This window comes from Mauremys reevesii, linkage group 22 (genome assembly GCF_016161935.1).
Source record: "Mauremys reevesii isolate NIE-2019 linkage group 22, ASM1616193v1, whole genome shotgun sequence".
Taxonomy (NCBI): domain Eukaryota; kingdom Metazoa; phylum Chordata; order Testudines; family Geoemydidae; genus Mauremys; species Mauremys reevesii.
Window position 1 is genome coordinate 15,104,573 of NC_052644.1, and position 24,136 is coordinate 15,128,708.

The 24,136-nt window shown below is 49.1% G+C and overlaps 1 protein-coding gene and 1 long non-coding RNA gene across 2 annotated transcripts in view; both read left to right on the plus strand.

Moving 5' to 3' along the window:
* LOC120388853 (butyrophilin subfamily 3 member A2-like) overlaps positions 1–9,897 on the plus strand; it is a 50,741-nt gene extending 40,844 nt beyond the window's left edge. The window contains exons 15-22 of the mRNA XM_039510944.1: positions 37–72; positions 417–443; positions 1,268–1,294; positions 3,938–3,964; positions 4,695–4,730; positions 5,552–5,578; positions 6,002–6,037; positions 9,734–9,897. Of these exons, the coding sequence (XP_039366878.1) occupies positions 37–72; positions 417–443; positions 1,268–1,294; positions 3,938–3,964; positions 4,695–4,730; positions 5,552–5,578; positions 6,002–6,037; positions 9,734–9,897 (380 nt within the window). The remainder of the gene's footprint in view (positions 1–36; positions 73–416; positions 444–1,267; positions 1,295–3,937; positions 3,965–4,694; positions 4,731–5,551; positions 5,579–6,001; positions 6,038–9,733) is intronic.
* A 595-nt stretch (positions 9,898–10,492) lies between these two features.
* On the plus strand, positions 10,493–15,205 carry LOC120388750. Its single transcript, XR_005590642.1, has 3 exons — positions 10,493–10,529; positions 14,488–14,514; positions 15,177–15,205. It is a non-coding gene; the product is annotated as an uncharacterized LOC120388750 (long non-coding RNA).
* Positions 15,206–24,136: the final 8,931 nt, after the last annotated feature.

Consider the following 24,136-nt stretch of genomic DNA (forward strand, 5'->3'; position numbering starts at 1 on the left):
TCTCTGTGTCTAACTCTTTTCTTTTCCTCATTTCAGAGACTGAGAAGAGGGAGAGCAAGGAGCTGGAATCAGGTACTTGGGCCAACCTGTGTGTCTGTGCTTTCCCAGTCGGATCATTAGGAATATTACAACATATAATGTGTGGACTTTAGTGTATCTGGGAGTAGTATGGGCAGGAGCTAACTGTATTCACCTGACTATGCACCAGGAGGTCCGAACAAGTTTGTTCTTTAGCGACTAGCCCAAACTCCAGCACGTGCTTGCCTGCTACTTTTAGCGCACTGGCTCAAGCAGATCTAGCACGTGTCTGCCTGCCCAGATTGGGAAGCACCCTCCCAGCTGCAGAATATACGTGCCCACAATTTGGAGCAGGCCCATGCTGAATCCAAGATGACTTTCTTTTCCTCTCTCCCCAGAGTGCATCAACCTGTGTAGGACAATTGGTAAGTTCATCCATGTCCCCAGTAGATCCCTTGGGCAGCGGTTCCCAGCCACACAAGGTGCTGAGCAGATCCAGAAGCACAGACACCACAGGGCAGGGCTGATTGAACACTTCAGGCCAAAATCAGAATCACATTACTTATCCCAGTCTGACCGCAGCACTGTGAGCTCTCTGCAGCAGACACAGGGTTACCTGCTCTCATGCCTGGATAGACAGACAGGTGTTACCTTGGCTTGGACAATCCAATGCCAATCACATTGTTCTGATGGAGGAGGAGGCGGCCAGTCGGTTTCTATAGATGACTGCAGTAATGTAGGCTCTTCTGGGCCATTTCCCAGAAGGTGCAAGTGAGCAAGAATCCAGATTCAGACTCATGTTTCCATGTTTTGCTGCCAAAGACAGATCCCAGATGTGAGTTCCAAGCAATCATAAGCATGTCCATCCCCTAGTTACACCCGGAGTGTGTAGCTTTGATGCTCCAAAGGGCTGTTACTAACACAGAAAAGCAATTCTCTTTAGACGGAAGGGTTGAGAATGTCAGAGCTGTATCAGGATCCAGCCCCACGTCTTCTGTCAAGGTTAGATGCTTTGTAAATCCCAGGGCTCTTGTGTGTTGGTGCGTATCACTAACCACCAACCCCGATTCTATCAAAGCTACTCATTACTGCATTGCACCAACCCCGATTCTATCAAAGCTATTCATTACTGCATTGGGGATGGGAGTGTGACTATGGGGTGTCTGCAACTAACCCCAGTCATTTTGGGGCACAGTGCATCACACAGCTCCAGTCTCTGTGTCTAACTCTTTTCTCCTCCCTATTTCAGAAGCTCAGAAGAAGGCCTTTGAATCAGGTACTTGGCTAAACCCCTAGTAAACGTGTGTCTGTGCTTTCACAAGGTAACAAAGTAGAGAAATCCTCATATACATTGTATGGATTTCTGTCATCTTTCTGATCATCCCCCCCTGTGCTGGAAATAAATAAACACTGCAGTGTTTGCAGCTCACATTTCAATATCATCCTTAACAACGGAGAGTGAATTTACTGCATGTGGGATGGTGGGACTCAGGCTATCTCCACATGGCCAACAAATGTTCAGATTATGGGGGTGTAAATAGCAATGTTGCACTGTGACAACCCGTGTGGATGCTGTAGGTGTGAATTTAAAGGTTCCTATTTCAGATTAACATAGTCCCATCTTCAGAGGACTGTATTAGTGTAAACTAGGGACTGTTCAGTGCACACTAGCAGCATCCACACAGGACAGTTACACAGAAGCACCTGGAGGCTGAACTATGGGGCTGTGTAGACAAGCCCTGAGTCAGGGATACTAGTGTTGCCAAACCTCCAGGATTGGCTTGGAGTCTCCAGGAATTCAAGATTAATCTTTAATTAACCATTATGCCATATGCTGAAACCTTCAGGAATATGTCCATCCACAGTTGGCAACTCTAGTGGATACATCTCAGTTCCAACCTGCAAAATAGCTGCTACCCCAATTCTGAGCTCCCTACATGCTCACTGCTCTGCTGGTGCCCCTCAGTCCCCAACCATAACCACCACTATCCAAGCCCTGGGCTACCCAGGCACAGCTGGTGTCCCTCACTCCCTACCAACTACCTCCCTGGTATCCCAGCCCTGAACTCCCCAGTCCTGTCCAGTCCTGTTCTGTTCCTCACACTCTAACCACCCTCCTACTCTAGGCCTGGGCCTTAAATAAACAGAGACTCCAAACCCTTCTACACTCAGTATGTGCTCAGTGAGGTACATTCTCATAGGACCCACAACCCACAGTCTTCCCATGAGACCCAGGACTGGTCCTGACCCAGGGTCTGGAGGTGGGCAGTATAACCAGTGCCACACAGCCCCACAGAGCCCTTCCCCAGCTAAGCTCCTGCCAACCACTAACCTTGCAGTCAGCACCACAAAGGGACTGCCCAGCACAGAAATAGGAGGTGTGAGGCCGGGTGACAGGCTGCAGCAGTGCAGGCCTCTCTCTACAGGATACATGTTCTGGTGTGACGCTCCCTCCCTTCATTCCCGGCAGTGCCATCAGCTGGGGCAATTTGTGGGCTCTGTCTAAGGCCTTATCTGGGACCTTGTCTGTTGTGCCATAACAACCAGGGCCAGCTCCAGGCACCAGCATTCCAAGCAGGTGCTTGGGGCGGCAATTTGCAATGGGCCGCAGTCCCTGTGTTTTTGCCGCTCCAAGCAGTGCGCCGAATTGGTGCCACGGACGGCGGGGGCAGTCCATGTTCCGTTAGGGCGGCTCACGCATTTTCGCGGCCTCAGCAATTCGGCGGCAGATTCTATGTTCAGCTGCTCGCCAGGGCAATTCGGTGGCTTCTGTCTTCCGGCTGAAGACAGAAGCTGCTGCTCAATTGCCGCTGCTGCGGAAACGTGCATGCCGCCCTAATGGCACACGGACTGCCCACGCCATCCGCGGTGGCAATTCGGTGCGCTGCTTGGGGCAGCAAAAACAGTAGAGCCGGGCCTGGTAACAACAGCTTTGTCTGGCATGTCCTGTCATATCTGACACCTTTGGCTCTTTGGGTATGTCTATACTGCAGATGGAAGCAGTTTTCCCAGATCGCGTAGCCAGACACATGCTAGCTCTGCTCAAGTGTCATGAACAGGATGTGGGTGGTCAGGCCTAGTGGTTGGAACAGGAGTCAGGTGTGAGGAGACAGGCAGGGTCAGGTTACCAGGAGATCAGAGTCCAGGAGTAGGAGCAGTTAGCACAAGGGAAGCAGAACTCAGCAGTGAAAATCCCATTTGCATTGTGGAAGTAGAGCAAGAGTCAGGCTAGCTGTAACCCTAAGTATGCGAGATTTGTAGAAACAAGGATTGTGTGAGGCAAGTGGGAAAGAACTATGTAAGAAGTTGTTGCGAACTTGTGTCAATAATAAGGAATGTAGATTTAATGGTCTATGTTGTTATGTGGAAACTCTGCAGAAGGGAGAGGCGAGGACCAATTATTGTGGTGCTGGCTGACGTAATGTCACAGCTACAGTTCATGGATCTTGTTGGTCCTTTCCTTTTGGCCTCCGGATTTGAGAGGATAAGCAGAGAAAAGACAAGTGTGGACCCCCATCAGGGCATAGAGCCTTCCACCGGAACCAGCTCATGAACTGAGACCCCTGATCAGAGGTAACGTGGTCTGGATATCCATGGAGATGAGAGTGTGAAACTCTAGGGCTCTGCTGTTGATATAGCATGCCCGGACTATTAGTGTATCTGGGAGCAGTATGGGCAGGAGCTAAAGGTATTCACCTGACTATGCACCAGGAGGTCCGAACAAGTTTGTTCTTTAGCTACTAGCCCAAAGTCCAGCACGTGCTTCCCTGCTACTTTTAGCGCACTGGCTCAAGCAGATCTATCACGTGTCTGGCTGTCCAAACTGGGAAGCACCATCCCAGCTTCAGAATAGACGTACCCACAATTTGGAGCAGGCCCATGCTGAATCCAAGATGATCTTCTTTTCTTCTCTCCCCAGAGTGTGGCCAGCTGCGTAGGACAATTGGTAAGTTCATCCATGTCCCCAGTAGAGCCCCTGGGCAGCGGTTCCCAGCCACACAAGGTGCTGAGCAGATCCAGAAACATTGATACCGCAGGGCAGGGCTGAGTGAATATTTTGAGCTGAAATTAGAGTCACATTAGTTATCCCAGACCCAGTGCAGCACTGTGAGCTCTCTACAGCAGATACAGGGTTACCTGCTCTTATGCCTGGATAGACAGACAGGTGTCACCTGGCCTTTGACAATCCAATGCCATCACATTGTTCTGGCTGCTGTCTATAGATGACTGTTGGAGTGCAGCTTTTCTGGGCCAGTTCCCAGAAAGTGGCTCATGTTTCCATGCTTTGTTGCCAAGGCCAGATACCAAATTTGAGCCCTAATCATCTGCACGGCCATGCTCTAATTATACCTGGAGTGTGTAGCTTTTTTGCTCCAAAGGGCTGCTAATAACACAGAACAGGAATTCCCCTTAGATGGAAGGGTTGGGAATGTCAGAGCTGTATTGGGATCCAGATCCACATCTTCCATCAAGGTTAGATGATTTGCAAATCTCATGGCTCCTGCATATTAGTGTATCACTAACCACCAGCACCACAGCTATCAATGCTGCTGGATCCTGCACTGGCTCTGGGAGTGTGACTGTCGGTGTCTGTAACTAACCCCAGTCACAATGGGTCACACAGCATCACACAGCTCCTGTGTCTGTGTCTAACTCTTTTCTCTTGCCCATTTCAGAGACTGAGAAGGATAAGAACATGCGACTGGAATCAGGTACTTGGATAATCCCTAGTAAACGTGTGTTTGTGCTTTCACACTATAAGGAGATAGGACAATCACCACACAAAATGTGTAGGCTTCACTCACCTTCACGATCATCACCCTCTGCCTTGAAAATATTCAAACACTGCAGTATCTGTAGCTTACATTTCAGTATCACCCTAAATGATGGAGTGAATGCCGTGCATATGGATCAGTGGGACTTACTGAGGGTCTGGGAAAACTTCCTCCCTACTATGCTCTGTAAGGTGCACTCTGATGGGCCCCAGCACCCACATTGTTCCACTATAATTCAAGACAGGACCTGAACCCACGTCTTTAGAGGTGAACAGTAGCTTCAGTGCTATACAGTCCCATGAACCCTTCCCCAGCTAAGCTCCTGCCAGCCACTGATCCTAGAGTCACACATTTTTACAAATCAGCACCACAAAGGGATTTCCTGGCACAAAAATAGGAGGTCTGAGGCCAAATGAAGGTTGTGTGATACCTATTCTGGTGTAATGTTCCCTTAACTCATTCTCTACAGTGCCATTAGTTGGGGAGGAGGGAGAAGGGGGATTGACCCTTGGGGCAATTTATGGGCTCTGTTTAGGGACTGATCTGGGACCTTGTTTGTTCATTAACAACACTTTTGTCTTACGTGTCCTATCAGTTCTGAGTCCCTTGGCTCATTTAGTACTTGTCTACCTGCCCAAACTGGGAAGCTCACTCCAGCTGCAGTGAAGATGCACTTAGACATTGGAATAACCCTATATCATTGTTCTTGGAATGATCCATACTGAACCCATGATCTTCTCCCTTTCTTCTCTCCCCAGACCTCAAGGTGCAGCATCAGAAGATGGGTAAGTTCACCGACCTCCCCAGTAGAGCCCCTGGGTAGCCTCCCAGCCACACATGGTGCTGAACAGATACAGACGCACTGACACCGCAGGGCAGGGCTGAGTGAATAGTTGAGGCCAAAATCAGAATCACATTACTTATCCCAGTCCGACCGCAGCATTGTGAGCTCTCCGCAGCAGACACCTGCTTTCATGCCTGGCTAGACAGACAGGTGTCACCTGGCCTTTGACAATCCAACGCCCATCACATTATTCTGATGCAGGAGAAGGGGCCAGCCGCTCTCTATAGATAACTGCTGCAGTGCAGGCTCCTGGGTCTAGAATCGTGGCTGTGGGGTGTCTGTAACTAGCCCCAGTCGTTATGGGGCACACAGCATCACACAGCTCCTGCCTCTGTGTTTAACTCTTTTCTTTTCCTCATTTCAGAGACTGAGAAGAGGGAGAAAAAGGAGCTGGAATCAGGTACTTGGGTCAACCCCTGATAAACGTGTGTCTCTGCTTTCCCACTCTGATTAGGAATATCACCACATACAATCTGTGACTTTAGCCACCATCATGACCATCTCCCCCTGCCCAGGATAGAAATGTGCACTGCAGAGTTGGCAGCTCACATTTCAGTACCATCCCTAACTGAGAGTGAATTTCATGCCTACAGAACAGCAGGATTCTGGCTACGTCTCCACTGCCCAACAGTTCCCAGTACGGGGGTGTGAATAGGAATGCGCACCAAAGTGCTGCTCTGTAACCACCCCATGTGGTCACTCTTATACTCTAGCTCCTGGCCTCAAATGAACAGAGACCCCACCCACTACTTCCCTGCTATCCCAGCCCTCAACTCCTTAGTCCCATTTCCCCCTCTCCCAGTCTAGACTTGGGCCTCGAATGAACAGACCCTTCAAACCCTGCTGTGCTTTGTATGGACTCTGTTAGGTGCACTCTGATGGGCCCCACCACCCACATTGTTCCACTAGAAGCTGAGACAGGACCTGACCCCATGTATCTAGGGATGGACAGTAACTCCAGTGCCACCCAATTCCATAGAATCCTTCCCCAGCTAAGCTCCTTCCAACCACTGACCCTAGAGTTACACACTTTTGCAAATCAACACCACAAAGGGATTGCCTGGCACAGAAATAGGAGGTTTGTAGCCAGGTGACAGGCTGTAGCAGTGCAGGGCTCTCTCTACCTGATACATGTTTTGGTGTGACGGTCCCTTACCTCATCACCTGCCTGTGCTGCCCTGAGGGACAATTTGTGAGCTCTCTTTTATTGCTGATTTGGGACCTTCTCTACTGTTCATTAACAACAGTTTGTCTGACACATCCTGTCACATCTGAGACCCTTGGCTCATTGGGTACGTCTATACTACAGCTGGAAGTGAGCTTCCCAGATCGGGCAGCCAGACACATGCTAGCTCTGCTTCAGTGTCATGAACAGGATCATAGAATCATAGAATATTAGGGTTAGAAGGGAACTCAGGAGGTCATCTAGTCCAACCCCCTGCTCAAAGCAGGACCAGTTCCCAAGTAAATCATCCCAGCCAGGGCTTTCTCAAGCCTGACCTTAAAAACCTCTAAGGAAGGAGATTCCATCACTTCCCTAGGTAACCCATTCCAGTGCTTCACCGCTCTCTGAGTGAAAAAGTTTTTCCTAATATCCAACCTAAACCTTCCCACTGAAACTTGAGACCATTACTCCTTGTTGTCATCTTCTACCACTGAGAACAGTCTAGATCCATCTTCTTTGGGACCCCCTTTCAGTTAGTTGAAAGCAGCTATCAAATCCCTCCTCATTCTTTGCTTCTGCAGACTAAACAATCCCAGTTCCCTCAGCCTCTCCTCAGAAGTCATGTGCTCCAGCCCCCTAATCATTTTTGTTGCCCTCCGCTGGACTCTCTCCAATTTATCCACATCCTTCTTGTAGTGTGGGGCCCAAAACTGGACACAGTACTCCAGATGAGGCCTCACCAATGTTGAATAGAGGGGAATGATCACATCCCTCGATCTGCTGACAATGCCCCTTCGTATACAGCCCAAAATGCCATTAACCTTCTTGGCAACAAGGGCACACTGTTGACTCATATCCAGCTTCTCATCCACAGTAACCCCTAGGTCCTTTTCTGCAGAACTGCTGCCCAGCCATTCGGTCCCTAGTCTGTGACAGTGAATGGGATTCTTCCATCCTAAGTGCAGGACTCTGAACTTGTCCTTGTTGAACCTCATCAGGTTTCTTTTGGCCCAGTCCTCTAATTTGTCTAGGATGTGTGTGGTCAGGCCTAATGGTTGGAACAGGAGTCAGGTGTGAGGAGACAGGCAGGGTCAGGTTACCAGGAGATCAGTGTCAGGGTGTAGGATCATGTGTGGACAAGGGAAGCAGAGCTCAGCAGTGAAAACCCAGTTGTATGGAAAACTTCCTAGTCCCGTGCTTGGTTGAAATAGACCAGGGAAACAATCGGGAACCACACTGTTTCACTAATCCAGGGGTGGCCAAACCAATTCTGAGAAGGAGTCAGAATTTACCAAAGTACATTGCCAAAGAGTCACAGTAATACGTCAGCAGCCCTCTATCAGCTCCACCGCCACCCCCCTGCTCCCAGCGCCTCCTTCCAACTCACAGCCCCACCGATCTGCGCCGCTTCCTCCCTCCCCGCACCTCCAGATCAGCCATTTAGTGGTGTGCAGGAGGCTCTCAGGGGAGAATTGGAGGAGCGAGGGCATGGCAGAGAATGAGGTAAGGCTCAGGGAGGGTGCAGGAAGGGATGGAGTGGAGTCAGAGCCTGTGGCAGAGCCCAGGGTTGAGCAGTGAGAAGCCCATGGCACATTGGAAAGTTGGCGCCGGTAGCTCCAGCCCCAGAGTCGGTGCCAGTACAAGGAGCCGCATATTAACTTCTAAGGAGCCGCATGTGGCTCCGGACCCACACGTTGGCCACCCCTACACTAACCACATCCCTTGACTGGAGTCCTCTGTCAAATTTGAGATTGTAGGTCTGGTAGTTGTCAGCAGGTCGGTGGGTGGAGGACCAGGCTTCAAGACATCTTCCTGACATCAGTTCCTTGCCAAGTGAGACCCTCTGGGTCACATTGAACCAGGCTTTTTTAGATGATTTTTATGGAATGCTCATATTAATGCAGGAGTGGGTATATTTTCTGCCACTGCTCAGGTGTGCTGGGGGCCGTATCCCTCTCAGATAAGGAACCAAAGCCTGTCAAAGGGGTTTTCCATGTAGGGTTTCAAAAGCGAGACTTTAAACACCAGGTGAATCTCATGAGAGTGGGATAATTGACATTCAAAGACTGAGTTAACCTGTTTCTGGGTCCTAAAGGAACCAAAGAACTGCAAGTCTTGCTTGTGAGTGGGTCTGTCTGTGCAGACATGCTCCATCAAGAGACATACTTTTTGCCCCACTGAGTAGGTGGGGCATTACTGTTGATGGTCCGCATAACAGTTGCATTCTTGTCTTGCATATTCAAGATGTTTCCCTCACTCATGAACCTGATTAGTCTGCTGTACTAGGACTGAGGTGGCTGGGCTGGGAGAAGACATAGGTAATAGCAGATGGAGTCGGGGGTGTTACCCATTCTAAGTACAAAGGGTCTGTTTTGATCCATGGGTCTATATTGCTATATGGAAACTCTGCAGAAGGGAGAGGTGAGAACCAATCATTGTGGTGCTGGCTGATGTAATGTCACAGCTACTGTTCAAGGATCTTGTTGGTCCTTTCCTTTTGGCCACTGGAATTGGGAGGATAAGAGGAGAAAAGACAAATGTGGACCCCCATCAGGGCATAGGACCTTCCACTGGAACCAGCTCATGAACTGAGACCCCTGATCAGAGGTGATGCCTTCTGGAAGGCTGTGGAGGGGCCCTGCTGTGGGTTTAGCATGCCTGTAGTAGCAGTGTATCTGGGAGCAGTATGGGCAGGAGCTAAGGGTATTCACCTGACTATGCATCAGGAGGTCCGAACAAGTTTGTTCTTTAGCGACTAGTTCAAACTCCTGCATGTGCTTCCTTTCTACTCTTAGCGCACTGGCTCAAGCAGATCTTGCATGTATCTGCCTGCCCAAACTGGAAAGCACCCTCCCAGCTGCAGAATAGATATACCCAATATTTGGAGCAGCCCCATGCTGAATCCATGATCTTCTTTTCTTCTCTCCCCAGAGTGCGACAAGCTGCGTCTGACGATTAGTAAGTTCATCCACGTCCCCAGTACATCCCCTGGGCAGCGGCTTTCAGCCACACACGGTGCTGAGCAGATCAAGAAGCACAGACACCGCAAGGCAGGGCTGAGTGAACATTTTGAGCTGAAATTAGAGTCACATTAGTTACCCCAGTCCCAGTGAAGCACTTTTAGCTCTGCAGAAGACACAAGGTTACCTGCTCTTATGCCTGGATAGACAGACAGGTGTTGCCCTGGCTTGGACAATGCAATGAAATCACATTGTTCTGATGCAGTGGGAGTGGCTAACTGCTGTTTATAGATGACTGCTGGAGGCTCTTCTGGGCCAGTTCCCAGAATGTGACTCATGTTTCCATGCTTTGTTGCCAAGGCCAGATCCCAGATGTGACCCTCAATTATCTGCACGGCCATGTCCCTAGATACATCTGAAGTGTGTAGCCTTGATGCTCCAAAGGGCTCTTAGTAACACAGAACAGGAATTCCCCTTAGATGAAAGGGTTGGGAATGTCAGAGCTATATTGGGATCCAGACCCACATCTTCCATGAAGGTTAGATAATATGCAAATCCCATGGCTCCTGCATGTTAGTATGTCACTAACCACCAGCCCCACAACTATCAATGCTGGTGGCTCCTGCACTGGGGCTGAGAGTGTGTCTGTGGGTGTCTGTAAGTAACCCCACTCACAATGGATCACACAGCTCCTGTGTCTGTGTCTAACTCTTTTCTCTTGCCCATTTCAGAGACTGAGAAGAATAAGAACATGCAACTGGAATCAGGTACTTGGATAACCCTTAATAAACGTGTGTTTGTGCTTTCACACTATAACAATATAGGACAATCACCACACAAAATGTATAGGCTTCACTCACCTTCAAGATCATCACCCCCTGCCCTGAAAATATTCAAACACTGCAGTGTCTGTAGCTCACATTTCAGTATCATCCGGAATGATGGAGTGAATGTTGTGAATGTGGACCAGTGGGACTTAGTGAGGTCTGGGCAAACTTCCTCCCTACTATGCTGCTGCCGAGGAGCGTGTGGATCGGACACAGACTTCTCTTAGGGGAGAGTCTGATGATAGAGAATCTCCAGGTTATAGTCAGGAGCAGAGGAATGAGAAGTATAATGTAAGGGCCGGATCAGATGATAAACAATCACATAAAAAAGAATCTGGCACATCAGAAAAAGGCAGGCTAATAAACAGGGACAAGTTTTTAAAGTGCTTGTACACAAATGCCAGAAGTCTAAATAATAAGATGGGTGAACTAGAGTGCCTTGTGATAAAGGAGGATATAGATATAATAGGCATCACAGAAACCTGGTGGACTGAGACCAATCAATGGGACACAATCATTCCGGGGTACAAAATATATCGGAAGGACAGAACAGGCCGTGCAGGGGGAGGAGTGGCACTATATGTTAAAGAAAGTGTAGATTCAAATGAAGTAAAAATCTTAGGCGAATCCACAGGTTCCATAGAGTCTCTATGGATAGAAATTTCATGCTCTAGTAAAAATATAACAGTAGGGATCTATTATCGACCACCTGACCAGGACAGTAATAGTGATGATGAAATGCTAAGGGAAATTAGAGAGGCTATCAAAATTAAGAACCCAATAATAGTGGGGATTTCAATTATCCCCATATTGACTGGGAACACTTCACTTCAGGACGAAATGCAGAGATAAAATTTCTCGATACTTTAAATGACTGCTTCATGGAGCAGCTGGTACGGAACCCACAAGGGAGAGGCGACTCTAGATTTAATCCTGAGTGGAGCGCAGGAGCTGGTCCAAGAGGTAACTATAGCAGGACCGCTTGGAAATAGTGACCATAATACAATAGCATTCAACATCCCTGTGGTGGGAAGAACATCTCAACTGCCCAACACTGTGGCCTTTAATTTCAAAAGGGAACTATACAGAAATGAGGGGTTAGTTAGACAAAAGTTAAAAGGTACAGTGACTAAAGTGAAATCCTGCAAGTTGCATGGGCCCTTTTAAAGACACCATAATAGAGGCCCAACTTCAATGTATACCCCAAATTAAGAAAAACAGTAAAAGAACTAAAAAAGAGCCACCGTGGCTTAACAACCATGTAAAAGAAGCAGTGAGAGATAAAAAGACTTCCTTTAAAAAGTGGAAGTCAAATCCCAGTGAGGCAAATAGAAAGGAGCACAAACACTGCCAACTTAAGTGCAAGAGTGTAATAAGAAAAGCCAAAGAGGAGTTTGAAGAACGGCTAGCCAAAAACTCCAAAGGTAATAACAAAATGTTTTTTAAGTACATCAGAAGCAGGAAGCCTGCTAAACAACCAGTGGGGCCCCTTGACGATGAAAATACAAAAGGAGCGCTTAAAGATGATAAAGTCATTCATTGCGGAGAAACTAAATGGATTCTTTGCTTCAGTCTTCACGGCTGAGGATGTTAGGAGATTCCCAAACCTGAGCTGGCTTTTGTAGGTGACAAATCTGAGGAACTGTCACAGATTGAAGTGTCACTAGAGGAGGTTTTGGAATTAATTGATAAACTCAACATTAACAAGTCACCAGGACCAGATGGCATTCACCCAAGAGTTCTGAAAGAACTCAAATGTGAAGTTATGGAACTATTAACCAAGGTTTGTAACCTGTCCTTTAAATCGGCTTCGTACCCAATGACTGGAAGTTAGCTAATGTAACGCCAATATTTAAAAAGGGCTCTAGGGGTGATCCTGGCAATTACAGACCGGTAAGTCTAACGTCGGTACCGGGCAAATTAGTTGAAACAATAGTAAAGAATAAAATTGTCAGACACATAGAAAAACATAAACTCTTGAGCAATAGTCAACATGGTTTCTGTAAAGGGAAATCGTGTCTTACTAATCTATTAGAGTTCTTTGAAGAGGTCAACAAACATGTGGACAAGGGGATCCGGTAGACATAGTGTACTTAGATTTCCAGAAAGCCTTTGACAAGGTCCTCACCAAAGGCTCTTACGTAAATTAAGCTGTCATGGGATAAAAGGGAAGGTCCTTTCATGGATTGAGAACTGGTTAAAGGACAGGGAACAAAGGGTAGGAATTAATGGTAAATTCTCAGAATGGAGAGGGGTAACTAGTGGTGTTCCCAAGGGTCAGTCCTAGGACCAATCCTATTCAATTTATTCATAAATGATCTGGAGAAAGGGGTAAACAGTGAGGTGGCAAAGTTTGCAGATGACACTAAACTACTCAAGATAGTTAAGACCAAAGCAGATTGTGAAGAACTTCAAAAAGATCTCACAAAACTAAGTGATTGGGCAACAAAATGGCAAATGAAATTTAATGTGGATAAATGTAAAGTAATGCACATTGGAAAAAATAACCCCAACTATACATACAACATGATGGGGGCTAATTTAGCTACAACGAGTCAGGAAAAAGATCTTGGAGTTATCGTGGATAGTTCTCTGAAGATGTCCACGCAGTGTGCAGAGGCGGTCAAAAAAGCAAACAGGATGTTAGGAATAATTAAAAAGGGGATAGAGAATAAGACTGAGAATATATTATTGCCCTTATATAAATCCATGGTACGCCCACATCTCGAATACTGTGTATGTGGTCTCCTCACCTCAAAAAAGATATTCTAGCACTAGAAAAGGTTCAGAAAAGAGCAACTAAAATGATTAGGGGTTTAGAGAGGGTCCCATATGAGGAAAGATTAAAGAGGCTAGGACTCTTCAGTTTGGAAAAGAGGAGACTAAGGGGGGACATGATAGAGGTATATAAAATCATGAGTGATGTTGAGAAAGTGGATAAGGAAAAGTTATTTACTTATTCCCATAATACAAGAACTAGGGGTCACCAAATGAAATTAATAGGCAGCAGGTTTAAAACAAATAAAAGGAAGTTCTTCTTCACGCAGCGCACAGTCAACTTGTGGAACTCCTTACCTGAGGAGGTTGTGAAGGCTAGGACTATAACAATGTTTAAAAGGGGACTGGATAAATTCATGGTGGCTAAGTCCATAAATGGCTATTAGCCAGGATGGGTAAGAATGGTGTCCCTAGCCTCTGTTCGTCAGAGGATGGAGATGGATGGCAGGAGAGAGATCACTTGATCATTGCCTGTTAGGTTCACTCCCTCAGGGGCACCTGGCATTGGCCACTGTCGGTAGACAGATACTGGGCTAGATGGACCTTTGGTCTTACCCGGTACGGCCTTTCTTATGTTCTTATGTTCTTATGTTATGCTCTGTACGGGCTCTGTGAGGTGCACTCTGATGGGCCCGAACACCCACATTGTTCCACTAGAATTCAAGACAGGATCTGACCCCATGTCTTTAGAGGTGGACACTAGCTTCAGTGACACACAGTCCCATGGAAACCTTCCTCAGCCTTGCTCCTGCCAGCCACTGATCCTAGAGTCACACATTTTTACAAATCAGCACCACAAAGGGATTGCCCGCCACAGAAATAGGAGGTCTGAGGCCAGGTGACAGGCTGTGTGGTACATATTCTGGTGTAACGCTCCCTTACCTCATTCTCTACAGTGCCATCAGTGGGTGGGTGTGTGCTAGCCTTTGGGGCAATTTGTTCACTCTGTTTAGGGACTGATCTGGGACCTTGACTGTTCATTAACAACAGTTTTGTCTTACGTGTCCTATCAGTTCTGAGTCCCTTGGCTCATTTGGTATTTGTCTGCCTGTCCCTGCATCATTGTTCTTGGAATGATCCACACTGAACCCATGATCTTTTCCCTTTCTTCTCTCCCCAGAACTCAAGGTGAAGATTCAAAAGATTGGTAAGTTCACCGACCTCCCCAGTAGAGCCCCTGGGCAGCAGCTCCCAGCCACACTTGGTGCTGAGCAGATACAGAAGCACCGACAGTGCAGGGCAGCGTGAACAGCTGAGTCCAAAATCAGAATCACATTACTTATCCCAATCCGACTGCAGCATTGTGAGCTCTCTGCAGGAGATACATGGTCACCGGCTCTCCTATCTGGATAGAGAGAAAGGTGTCACCTTGTCTTTGACAATCCAATGCCCATCACATTATTCTGATGCAGGAGAATCATAGAATCATAGAATCTCAGGGTTGAAAGGGACCTCAGGAGGTCATCTAGTCCATCCCCCTGCTCAAAGCAGGACCAAACCCAACTAAATCATCCCAGCCAGGGCTTTGTCAAGCCTGACCTTAAAAACCTCTAAGGAAGGAGATTCCACCACCTCCCTAGGTAACCCATTCCAGTGCTTCACCACCCTACTAGTGAAAAAGTTTTTCCTAATGTCTAACCTAAACCTCCCTCTCTGCAACTTGAGACCATTACTCCTTGTTCTGAGAAGGGGCCAGCCTGTGACTGGGAGTGTGACTGTGGGTGTCTGTAGGTAACCCCAGTCATTATGGGGCACACAGCATCACACAGCTACTGTCTGTGTCTAATTTTTTTCTCTTCCCCATTTCAGAGACTGAAGAGAAGAAGAAAAAGCAGCTGGAATCAGGTACTTGGGTCAACTCCTAGCAAACGTGTGTCTGTGCTTTCCCACTCTCATCATTAGGAATATCACCACATACAATACGTGGACTTTAGTCACCATCATGATCATCTCCCCCTGCCCAGGATAGAAATGTGCACTGCAGAGTTGGCAACTCACATTTCAGTACCATCCCTAACTACTGAGAGTGAATTTCATGCCTATGGAACAGCAGGATTCTGGCTAGGTCTCCACTGCCCAACAGTTCCTAGTACGGGGATGTGAATAGGAATGCGCACCGAAGTGCTGCTCTGTAACCACTCCATGTGGATGCTGTGAGAGTGAATTAAAAGATTCCTAGGTTGCATGTGTATAGTCCTATTTGAAAAGGACTTTGTTAGTATGAACTAGGTGTTGCTTAGTGCCGCACCAGCAGCATCCACCAAAGCATCCCAAAGCATCACTTTAGTGTAACCGGCAAATCACACCAACATAGGCCAAACTACGGGGCTGTGTATACAAGCTCTTAGTGAGGGGTTGGGAAAACTTCCTCTGTGCATGTCTGTGGAGATATCTCAATTCTGACCTGCAAAATATCTGCCATCTCAACTCTGAGCTCCCTACATGCTCACAGCTCTGCTTGTGCCCCCCGTTCCCTACCATGTACCTCCCTGCTATCCCAGCCCTGAGCTCCTCAGTCCTATACACGCCTTTTGTCCCCGGCAACTTCACCCTTATATTCTTGGCCTGGGCATCAAATAAACAGATTCCCCATCCACTGCTTCCCGCCGTCCCAGCCCTCAGATCCTCAGTCCTGTTGTCCCCACTCCCAATCTAGGTCTGGGCCTGGAAAGAACAGAGCCTCCAAACCCAGCTATGCTTTTTATGGGCTCTGTGAGGTGCACTCTGATGGGTCCCATCATGCACATTGTTCCACTAGAAGTTGAGAGAGAACCTGACCCCATGTATCTAGGGATGGACAGTAACTCCAGGGCCACCCAACCCCACAGAGCCCTTCCCCAGCTAAGCTCCTTCCAACCACTGATCCTAGAGTTACACACTTTTGCAAATCAGTACCACAAAGGAATTGCATGGCACAGAAATAGGAGGTTTGTAGCCGGGTGATAGGCTGCGGTAGTGCAGGACTCTCTCTTTCCCTATAGTACGAAAACATTTGGAAAAAGCACAAGAGGCCCAGCAGACATATTACAACCATCGGGCGAAAGTACAGAGATTTCAGCCGGGGGAATGGGTGATGGTGCTAGTGCTGACAGCAGAAAGCAAACTCCTAGCCAGCTGGCATGGACCATATGAGATAGTGGAAGCCATTGGGAAGGTGGACCATAAGGTCTGACAACCAGACCGCCGAAAGCCAGAGCAAATCTACCACGTCAACTTACTGAAGCCCTGGCGTGACCGAGAGACGTGCCTGGTCATTCAAGGAGCTCCACCCCAGACAGACGACCCACAGGGGCAGGTAAAGATATCTTCTGAATTAACCCCAGAACAATGAACAGAGCTCATTGAGATGATCCACTGGAACCAGATGTTCTGTACACAACCGGGCCATACGACACTGGTCCAACATCACCAGCCCCGGAGTAAGGATGATGATAAGACCATACCGAATACCGGAAGCTAAAAGGGAAGAAATTAGGACGGAAGTGAAGAAGATGCTAGAACTCGGGGTTATTGAAGAATCCCACAGTCAGTGGTCCAGCCCTATCATCCTAGTCCCCAAGCCTGATGGCACCCTGAGGTTTTGCAACAACTTCTGGAAATTGAATGAAGTATCCCAATTTGATGCCTATCTGATACCATGCATTGATGAGCTAGTTGATCAGTTAGGCAAGGCCCGATACCTAACCATTCTGGATCTGACCAAAGGATATTGGCAAATTCCCCTGTCCGAGAATGCCAAGGAAAAGACTGCCTTCTCTACACCCGATGGCCTGTTTCAATATACTATCCTCCCTTTCGGACTCCATGGGGCCCCTGCAACATTCCAATGGCTTATGGATAAGTTACTGCGACCCCATGCCAAGTATGCTGCCGCCTATCTAGACGACATAGTCATCCATAGCCCTGACTGGGAAATGCACCTAGGAAAAGTAGAAGCAGTGCTAGATGCCCTGCGGAAGGCTGGCCTCACTGCTAACCCTCTCAGGTGTGTGATAGGACTAGCTGAGGCCAGATACCTCGGGTATGTAGTAGGGAGAGGTTTGGTGAAACCCCAATGGAACAAAGTGGAGGCAATACAAGGTTGGCCTCGACCAGTCCGCTGATGGCCTATCGCAACAACACTGCCTCTCATCCCAAGTAACCCAACCCCATGGTGTTGAGCAGGGGAGCGGAGATATGTGATACAGCATGGCCAGAGGGCAGCAGGAGAGGGTTAGAAGGGAACCTTATTCCCTGTAAGAGGAAGAAAGTTTGCTATAAATTAATTAGAGCACCTGAAGCCAATTAGAGCACCTGCGGTCAGTCACATCATAAAACCCCCTGCTTCAATCAGACAGTGTGGGAGTTGGAGCAGAAAGGATTGGTGTTGTAGCAGAGAACAGTTTGAAGGGAAGCAGAGGACAGTTTGGAGAAGTGCTGCGGTGGGCTAAGAAGTCCTAGACCCTAGGTAAGGGGCACCTGGCTTGTGCAGAGGGAGGGCAGGAAGCCCCCCACAAGCTGAAGGGCAGGAGAGTGAAGTAGCCCAGGGAAGGAACCGTCAGTTCAAGCGGTTCACCACTATCCTCAGGGCCTCTGGGCTGGGACCTGGAGTAGAGGATGGGCCCAGGTCCCTCCATCTCCACTCCCCTCCTCTAGGACTCTAGTGGGGCAGTTAATATTCCAATCCAGGGACAAGAAATGGTGCCCTGAACCCCCCCCCCCCCGAAAGAAGAGAAAGTGCGAGACCCATCATAATAGTGCCGGCAATTTGCCACAGTTTGCTTTTTAAAATTGCAATTTGATTTAATTCAAGAGATAATGGCAGGGCACTGAGTTCACTCTGTGCACACCTGTCACTTCACTTGTGCCGTCATGATATAGTCCATTGAAGCACCACCAATAGGAGAGCAGCACAGCCTGATTATGAAAATCACGTGACAAATATTCACCAATTGAAGAATGCATTTTGAGGGAAATTTAAAAGAAGCACAAATATTTTACTTTTTATGAAATTTTCCCAGGATTATTTAGGTTTTGAATGAAAATTCCCAATTTCCCAAGTTGAAACATTTTCCTCAAAAATTCCCAGATTTTGGAAAATTTCCCAGGATATAGAAGAACTGGATACACATTCTGTTTTGGTGCTCCCTTCCCTCATTCCCTGCAGTGCCATCATTGTGGGTGCTGCCCCCTGGGGACATTTTTGGGCTCTGTTTAGGGGTTAGTCTGGGACATCATCTGTTGTTCATTAACAACAGTTTTGTCTGACATGTCATGTCAATTCTGAGACCATTGGCTTGTTGGGTATGTCTACACTGCAATTGGGAGTGAGCTTCCCGATTGGGTAGCTCACTCGCTTTGCTTGAGCTAGTACTAACAATAGCAGTGTGGCTGGGGTAACAGGTGCAGCGGCTCAGGGTAGCCAACTGAGGGCTTGGCTACACACTTGAAAATTGCAGCGCTGGGAGTTACAGCACTGGTCGTGCAGCCGTGTAGGGACAGCGCTGGTGTGTGGCCACACTGACAGCTACCAGCACTGCAGTGTGGCCACACTTGCAGCATTTGCAGCGCTGTATTGAGAGGTGCATTGTGGGCAGCTATCCCACAGAGCACCTCGTCCCATTTTGGCGCTGTAGGTAGTGGGAAGGGGACGGAAGGGTGCGGGTCATTCCGCTACCTGTCCCAACGCCCCGTGGTGCATCGCTTCGCAACCCAGCATTCACAGTTTTTCCGGCCACGTTTGGCGCCATTGTGAGTCTCTTTCTGTTTTTTACTCTCTGTCTGTGAATCACGATTTCTGTGGGAAATGGAGCCCGAGCTGCTGATGAATGTCGCCAGCACAACACGTTTGGCAGTTGAGCTATTCCTTCAGCTCCAAAGTGACAGTGAGGAGTCCGACAATGATATCGAGTCGCCTGCCGCGTGTGACACTACAGTGCTTGTGGCATTCACGGAAATGCTCAGCACCGTTGAACGCCGCTTTTGGGCTCGGGAAACAAGCACTGAGTGGTGGGATCACATCGTCATGGAAGTCTGGGATGACGAGCAGTGGCTGCAGAACTTTCGTATGAGAAAAGCCACTTTCATGGGACTGTGTGCTGAGCTCGCCCCCACCCTGCGGCGCAAGGACACAAGATTGAGAGCTGCCCTGACGGTGGAAAAACAGGTGGCTATTGCAATCTGGAAGCTGGCAACTCCAGACAGCTACCTGTCAGTCGGGAACCAGTTTGGAGTGGGAAAGTCGACCGTTGGAATCGTGTTGATGCAAGTTTGCAGGGCAATTAATCGCATCCTGCTAAGAAGGACCGTGACTCTGGGGAACATGCAGGACATTGTGGATGGCTTTGCACAAATGGGTTTCCCTAACTGTGGAGGGGCGATAGATGGGACGCATATTCCTATTCTGGCACCCCCCCACCTAGCATCTGAGTACATTAATCGGAAGGGGTATTTCTCTATGGTTCTTCAGGCACTTGTGGATCACCGTGGGCGTTTCATTGACATTTACACAGGCTGGCCTGGAAAGGTGCATGATGCACTCATCTTTCGGAACAGTGGCCTGTTCAGGAAGATGCAGGCAGGGACTTATTTCCCAGACAGGAAGATCACAGTAGGGGACGTCGAAATGCCCATTGTGATCCTTGGAGACCCCGCTTACCCGTTACTGCCTTGGCTCATGAAACCCTATACAGGGAAGCTTGACAGGAGCAAGGACCGGTTCAACTACAGGCTGAGCCAGTGATGAATGACTGTGGAGTGTGCTTTTGGGCGTTTAAAAGCCCGCTGGAGGTCCCTGTATGGGAAGCTAGACTTGGGGGAAAGCAGCATCCCCGCGGTTATATCCGCATGCTGTACCCTCCATAATATTTGTGAAGGGAAGGGTGAAACATTCAGTCAGGCATGGACCACCGAGGTTCAAGTCCTGGAGGCTGAATTTGCACAGCCAGAGAGCAGGGCTACTAGAGAGGCCCAGCACAGGGCTACAAGGATTAGGGATGCCTTGAGGGAAGAATTTGAGGCTGAAAGCCAACAGTAATGTTTGCTGCCTTGCATGGGAGTGAAGTGGAGTGGTTATACTGTTAGGATTCTATTATCCCTAACATGATTTGCAGTGACTGTTTCTTTACTGGGATAAGGTATCTTTCACTATCTGCAATAATAAAGACTGTTTTCAAAGCCAAGATTTATTTTATTGAAAAGAAAAAAACTTCATTGACAGACACACAACATTTCAGGAACCTAAACGGGCTGGGGGGTGGGTTGGTGAACTGTACAGTCACAAGTTTGCATATGTCCTGTCTGCAGTGCTGTGCAATGGCTGCTGCACTTCAGGGTGCATATACTGCATGGTGATGGGGGTTGAGTGCAGAGGGTAAGGGTCGTAGTTCTCAGGGCTGGTTGGTGAACGTAAAGGTGTTGGAGGCAGCTGGTGGTGGTAAGAACCTGGATGCTGGGGAAGGTGGTTTGGAGCTGACACTGGGGCAGAAGAGAATAAAATTTGGGACGGGGTGGGCTGTGGGGCAGCACGGGACTGCTCTGCCTGCATGGCTACGAGTGCCTGGAGAGAGTCCGCTTGGCGCGTCAGGATGCCTAGCAGCTGGTTTGTGCTTTTCCTCTTTGCCACAGCGTTTCTCCGCCAATGTCTCTGGCGGATCCTGCTTTCCCTTTCTCTCCACTCCTGCAGCTGTTTACTCTCTCTAGCAGAGTGATTAATAACTGTTTTCAGCATGTCTTCCTTGGTTTTTCGAGGATTTTTCCTCAGATTCTGTAGTCTCTGTGCTGTGGTAGATCTGGGCAGTCCAGCAGTCAAGGTCACTTTTGGAAGGCAAAAATGGCAACAGTTAACAGGGTAGCATTGTTAATTATCTCATCCAGACAGTAATTCCGACACACTGAAGGAGTTTACAGTCTTCACTTTAGCATACTTTTCCCATACCAAATAAGAGCACACATAACACAACAGGAGCCACGAAATGGTGAGTAAGGGGTACTGGGTGCTTCAGGGCTGTGCAGGGGTTTCTGTGCGTTGGGGACAGCAAACAGCTACAGGGGGCATCTGCACTCAACAGTCTCCCAACATTTTCCACAGGAGTTACTCCTGGAAGATATCTCGCTGCTGCGGGTCACCAGGGAAGAGCGGGAAGGTCTTCTACAGCAATGCGGATTCCACCCTGGCCCCTATGCAGCTTGCCTGTGTGCAGCAATGGTCCCCCCACCCCTCGCGGCACAGTGGCGCGGACGCGTTAGCCTGACTGGGACAAGGACCACAGTGGCTCTCCCTATAAACCTGCGCAGGCACATTGCCCACGCTCTGGCTGAAACTTTTGAGGAGATTACTTCAGCCGATTACCGCAACGTGATAGACCACATCAATGGGCTATTCCACATCTAGGCATGCATGCATGCAGCCCTAACCCCCCCTCCTCTCCTGAAACATTTCCACCCTGAAAATAAAAGCCACTTACCGGTAACCCGCTCCTCTGCTTGTCCTTCAGCAACTGCTGGCTGCTGCGATTGGCTACCTTCCTCCTGGCTTGAGAAGAGCTCCTGGCTGCATGCCTCCTGGGACTTTGGGGTGTCTTCCCCCATCCCAGTAGCTTCACTCACAGTTTCCTCCCCCCCGCCTCCTCCTCCTCCTCCTCCTCCTCCTTCTCCTGCTCCTGTCCCCCACCCTGCTCAGAAGTGTCCATCGTGGTCCTCCGATTGGCAGTGGGGTCACCCCCAAGTATCGCGTCCATCTCCCTGTAAAAATGGCAGGTCGTGGGGGCAGCGCCGGAGTGGCGATTTCCCTCGCGGGCTTTGTAATAGGCACTCCGCAGCTCCTTCACTTTAACCCTGCATTGCAGCGCGTCCCGCTCATGGCCCCTATCCAGCATGGACCTTGATACCTGCTCAAAGATATCATAATTCCTACGGCTGGAGCGCAGCTGGGACTGCACAGCTTCCTCCTCCCAAACACTAATGAGGTCCAGCAACTCGCCATTGCTCCATGCTGGGGCTCGTTTGGCGCATGGAGGCATGGTCACCTGGAAAGATTCACTGATTGCACTCCACACCTGGCTGCAGCAAACAGGAAGGGGATTTTTAAAATTCCCGGGGCATTTAAAGGGCGGGTCACCTGAGGCCAGAGCAGTAGAGTGCAAACTGATGAGCAGAGTGGCTGAACAGGAATTCTGGGATATCTCCTTATTCCCTGGAGGCCAATTAAAGCGCTGGTGTGTGTCCACACCTGATGAGCAGCGCTGGATCACCAGCGCTGCACTCCTTATACCCCAACCCGACCAGGTGTACCGCCAGCGCTGCAGCCAGGGAGTTGCAGCACTGGATGTGCCTTGCAAGTGTGGACGGAGAATAATTGCAGCGCTGGAAAGCCTCCACCAGCGCTGCAACTTGCAAGTGTAGCCAAGCCCTGACTACGTACCCAGGGGTTCTAAGTGGGTTTGCATTTGAGGTGCTAGACCAAGTGGCTGCATGTGCTCCTCCTGCCTACTCTGCTGCTTTTAGCACACTGGCTCAAGCAAAGCTAGCACCTGTCTGCCTGCCCAGCTGCCTACTCAGTCCCAGCTGCAGTGTAGATGTACCCAAAGACAACCCCAAGTCACTGTTCTTGGAACAACCCTTGCTGAACCCATGATTGTCTCCTTTTCTTCTCTCCCCAGCGTACCAGGATCTGCATGAGAAGTTCAGTAAGTTCATCCACCTCCCCATTAGAGCCCCTGGGCAGAGGGTCCCAGTCACAGACGGTGCTGAGCAGATACAGAAGCACTGGCCCCGCAGGGCAGGGCTGAGTGAACAGTTTGGGCCAAAATCAGAGTCAAATTCATCACTCCAGTCCCACCACAGCTATGTGAACTCTCTGCAGCAGATACAGATACCTACCTGCTCTTATGCTTTTATGCCTGGATAGACAGACAGGTGTCACATGGCCTTTGGCTATCCAATGCCAATCACATTGTTATGATGCAGCAGGAGGGGGATGGTCCCGCTGTTGTGGGGAACTTTCCTGGCTTATAAACTACCATGGTGAAATTGGCTAGCGAAAGGACTCCCTTTACCCCGCTCCCACTCCCTTTACCCAGAGGCCTGTCTGACCTCAAGGGCTCCCCTTCTACTCTCCAGTGTGGCAGAGTCCTTGTAACCCCGCCAAGGCTGGGCCCAGGATTCCTGGGGAGCTGAACCCCCCAACCTTGTCATGGTCACTTAGGGCAGGGGCTAGGGTGACCCTACTCTGGGGTGCTCTCTCTGCACTGGATGTGTCCCTGATCCACTGATTGTTACATATAGTTCAAAACAAATACAATTAATTAAACAGCAATCATTTAAAAAAAAATAAGGACAAAATGGGAAAGGTTAAAGGAAAACATATAACCCCGCTCTGTGGCATGGGGGTGTCACAACCAGTGTCTGTGGGATGTCAGGGAAGTTCAGTCTGTTCCTACAAGTCCCAGGCCTCCTTCTCATGTCCTGGCTGTGCTCCAGGATGCTGTGGGTCGGACACTTGGTCTGGTGGTGGCCACACGCTCTCAGACTCTAGGTGACAGGACCCTTCTTCCCAGCATTTCCGCCCCCCCTCCCGGTCGGGGTTATGACCTTCCTCCCAGTCTGGCCTGCAGAGCCTCTTGGCTAGGGGCATCTCCCTGCACTTGGCCCACTGCCCAAGGTCCCCCTCACTCTCACCAGCTGCTCACTGCACCCGGCTTCAGACTGCTCTATCCCCAGCTCCAGCTCCAGCTCCTCTACTCTGCCTCAGCACAGCTGCTGCTGCTGCTCTGTCTCCAGCTCCCTGGGCT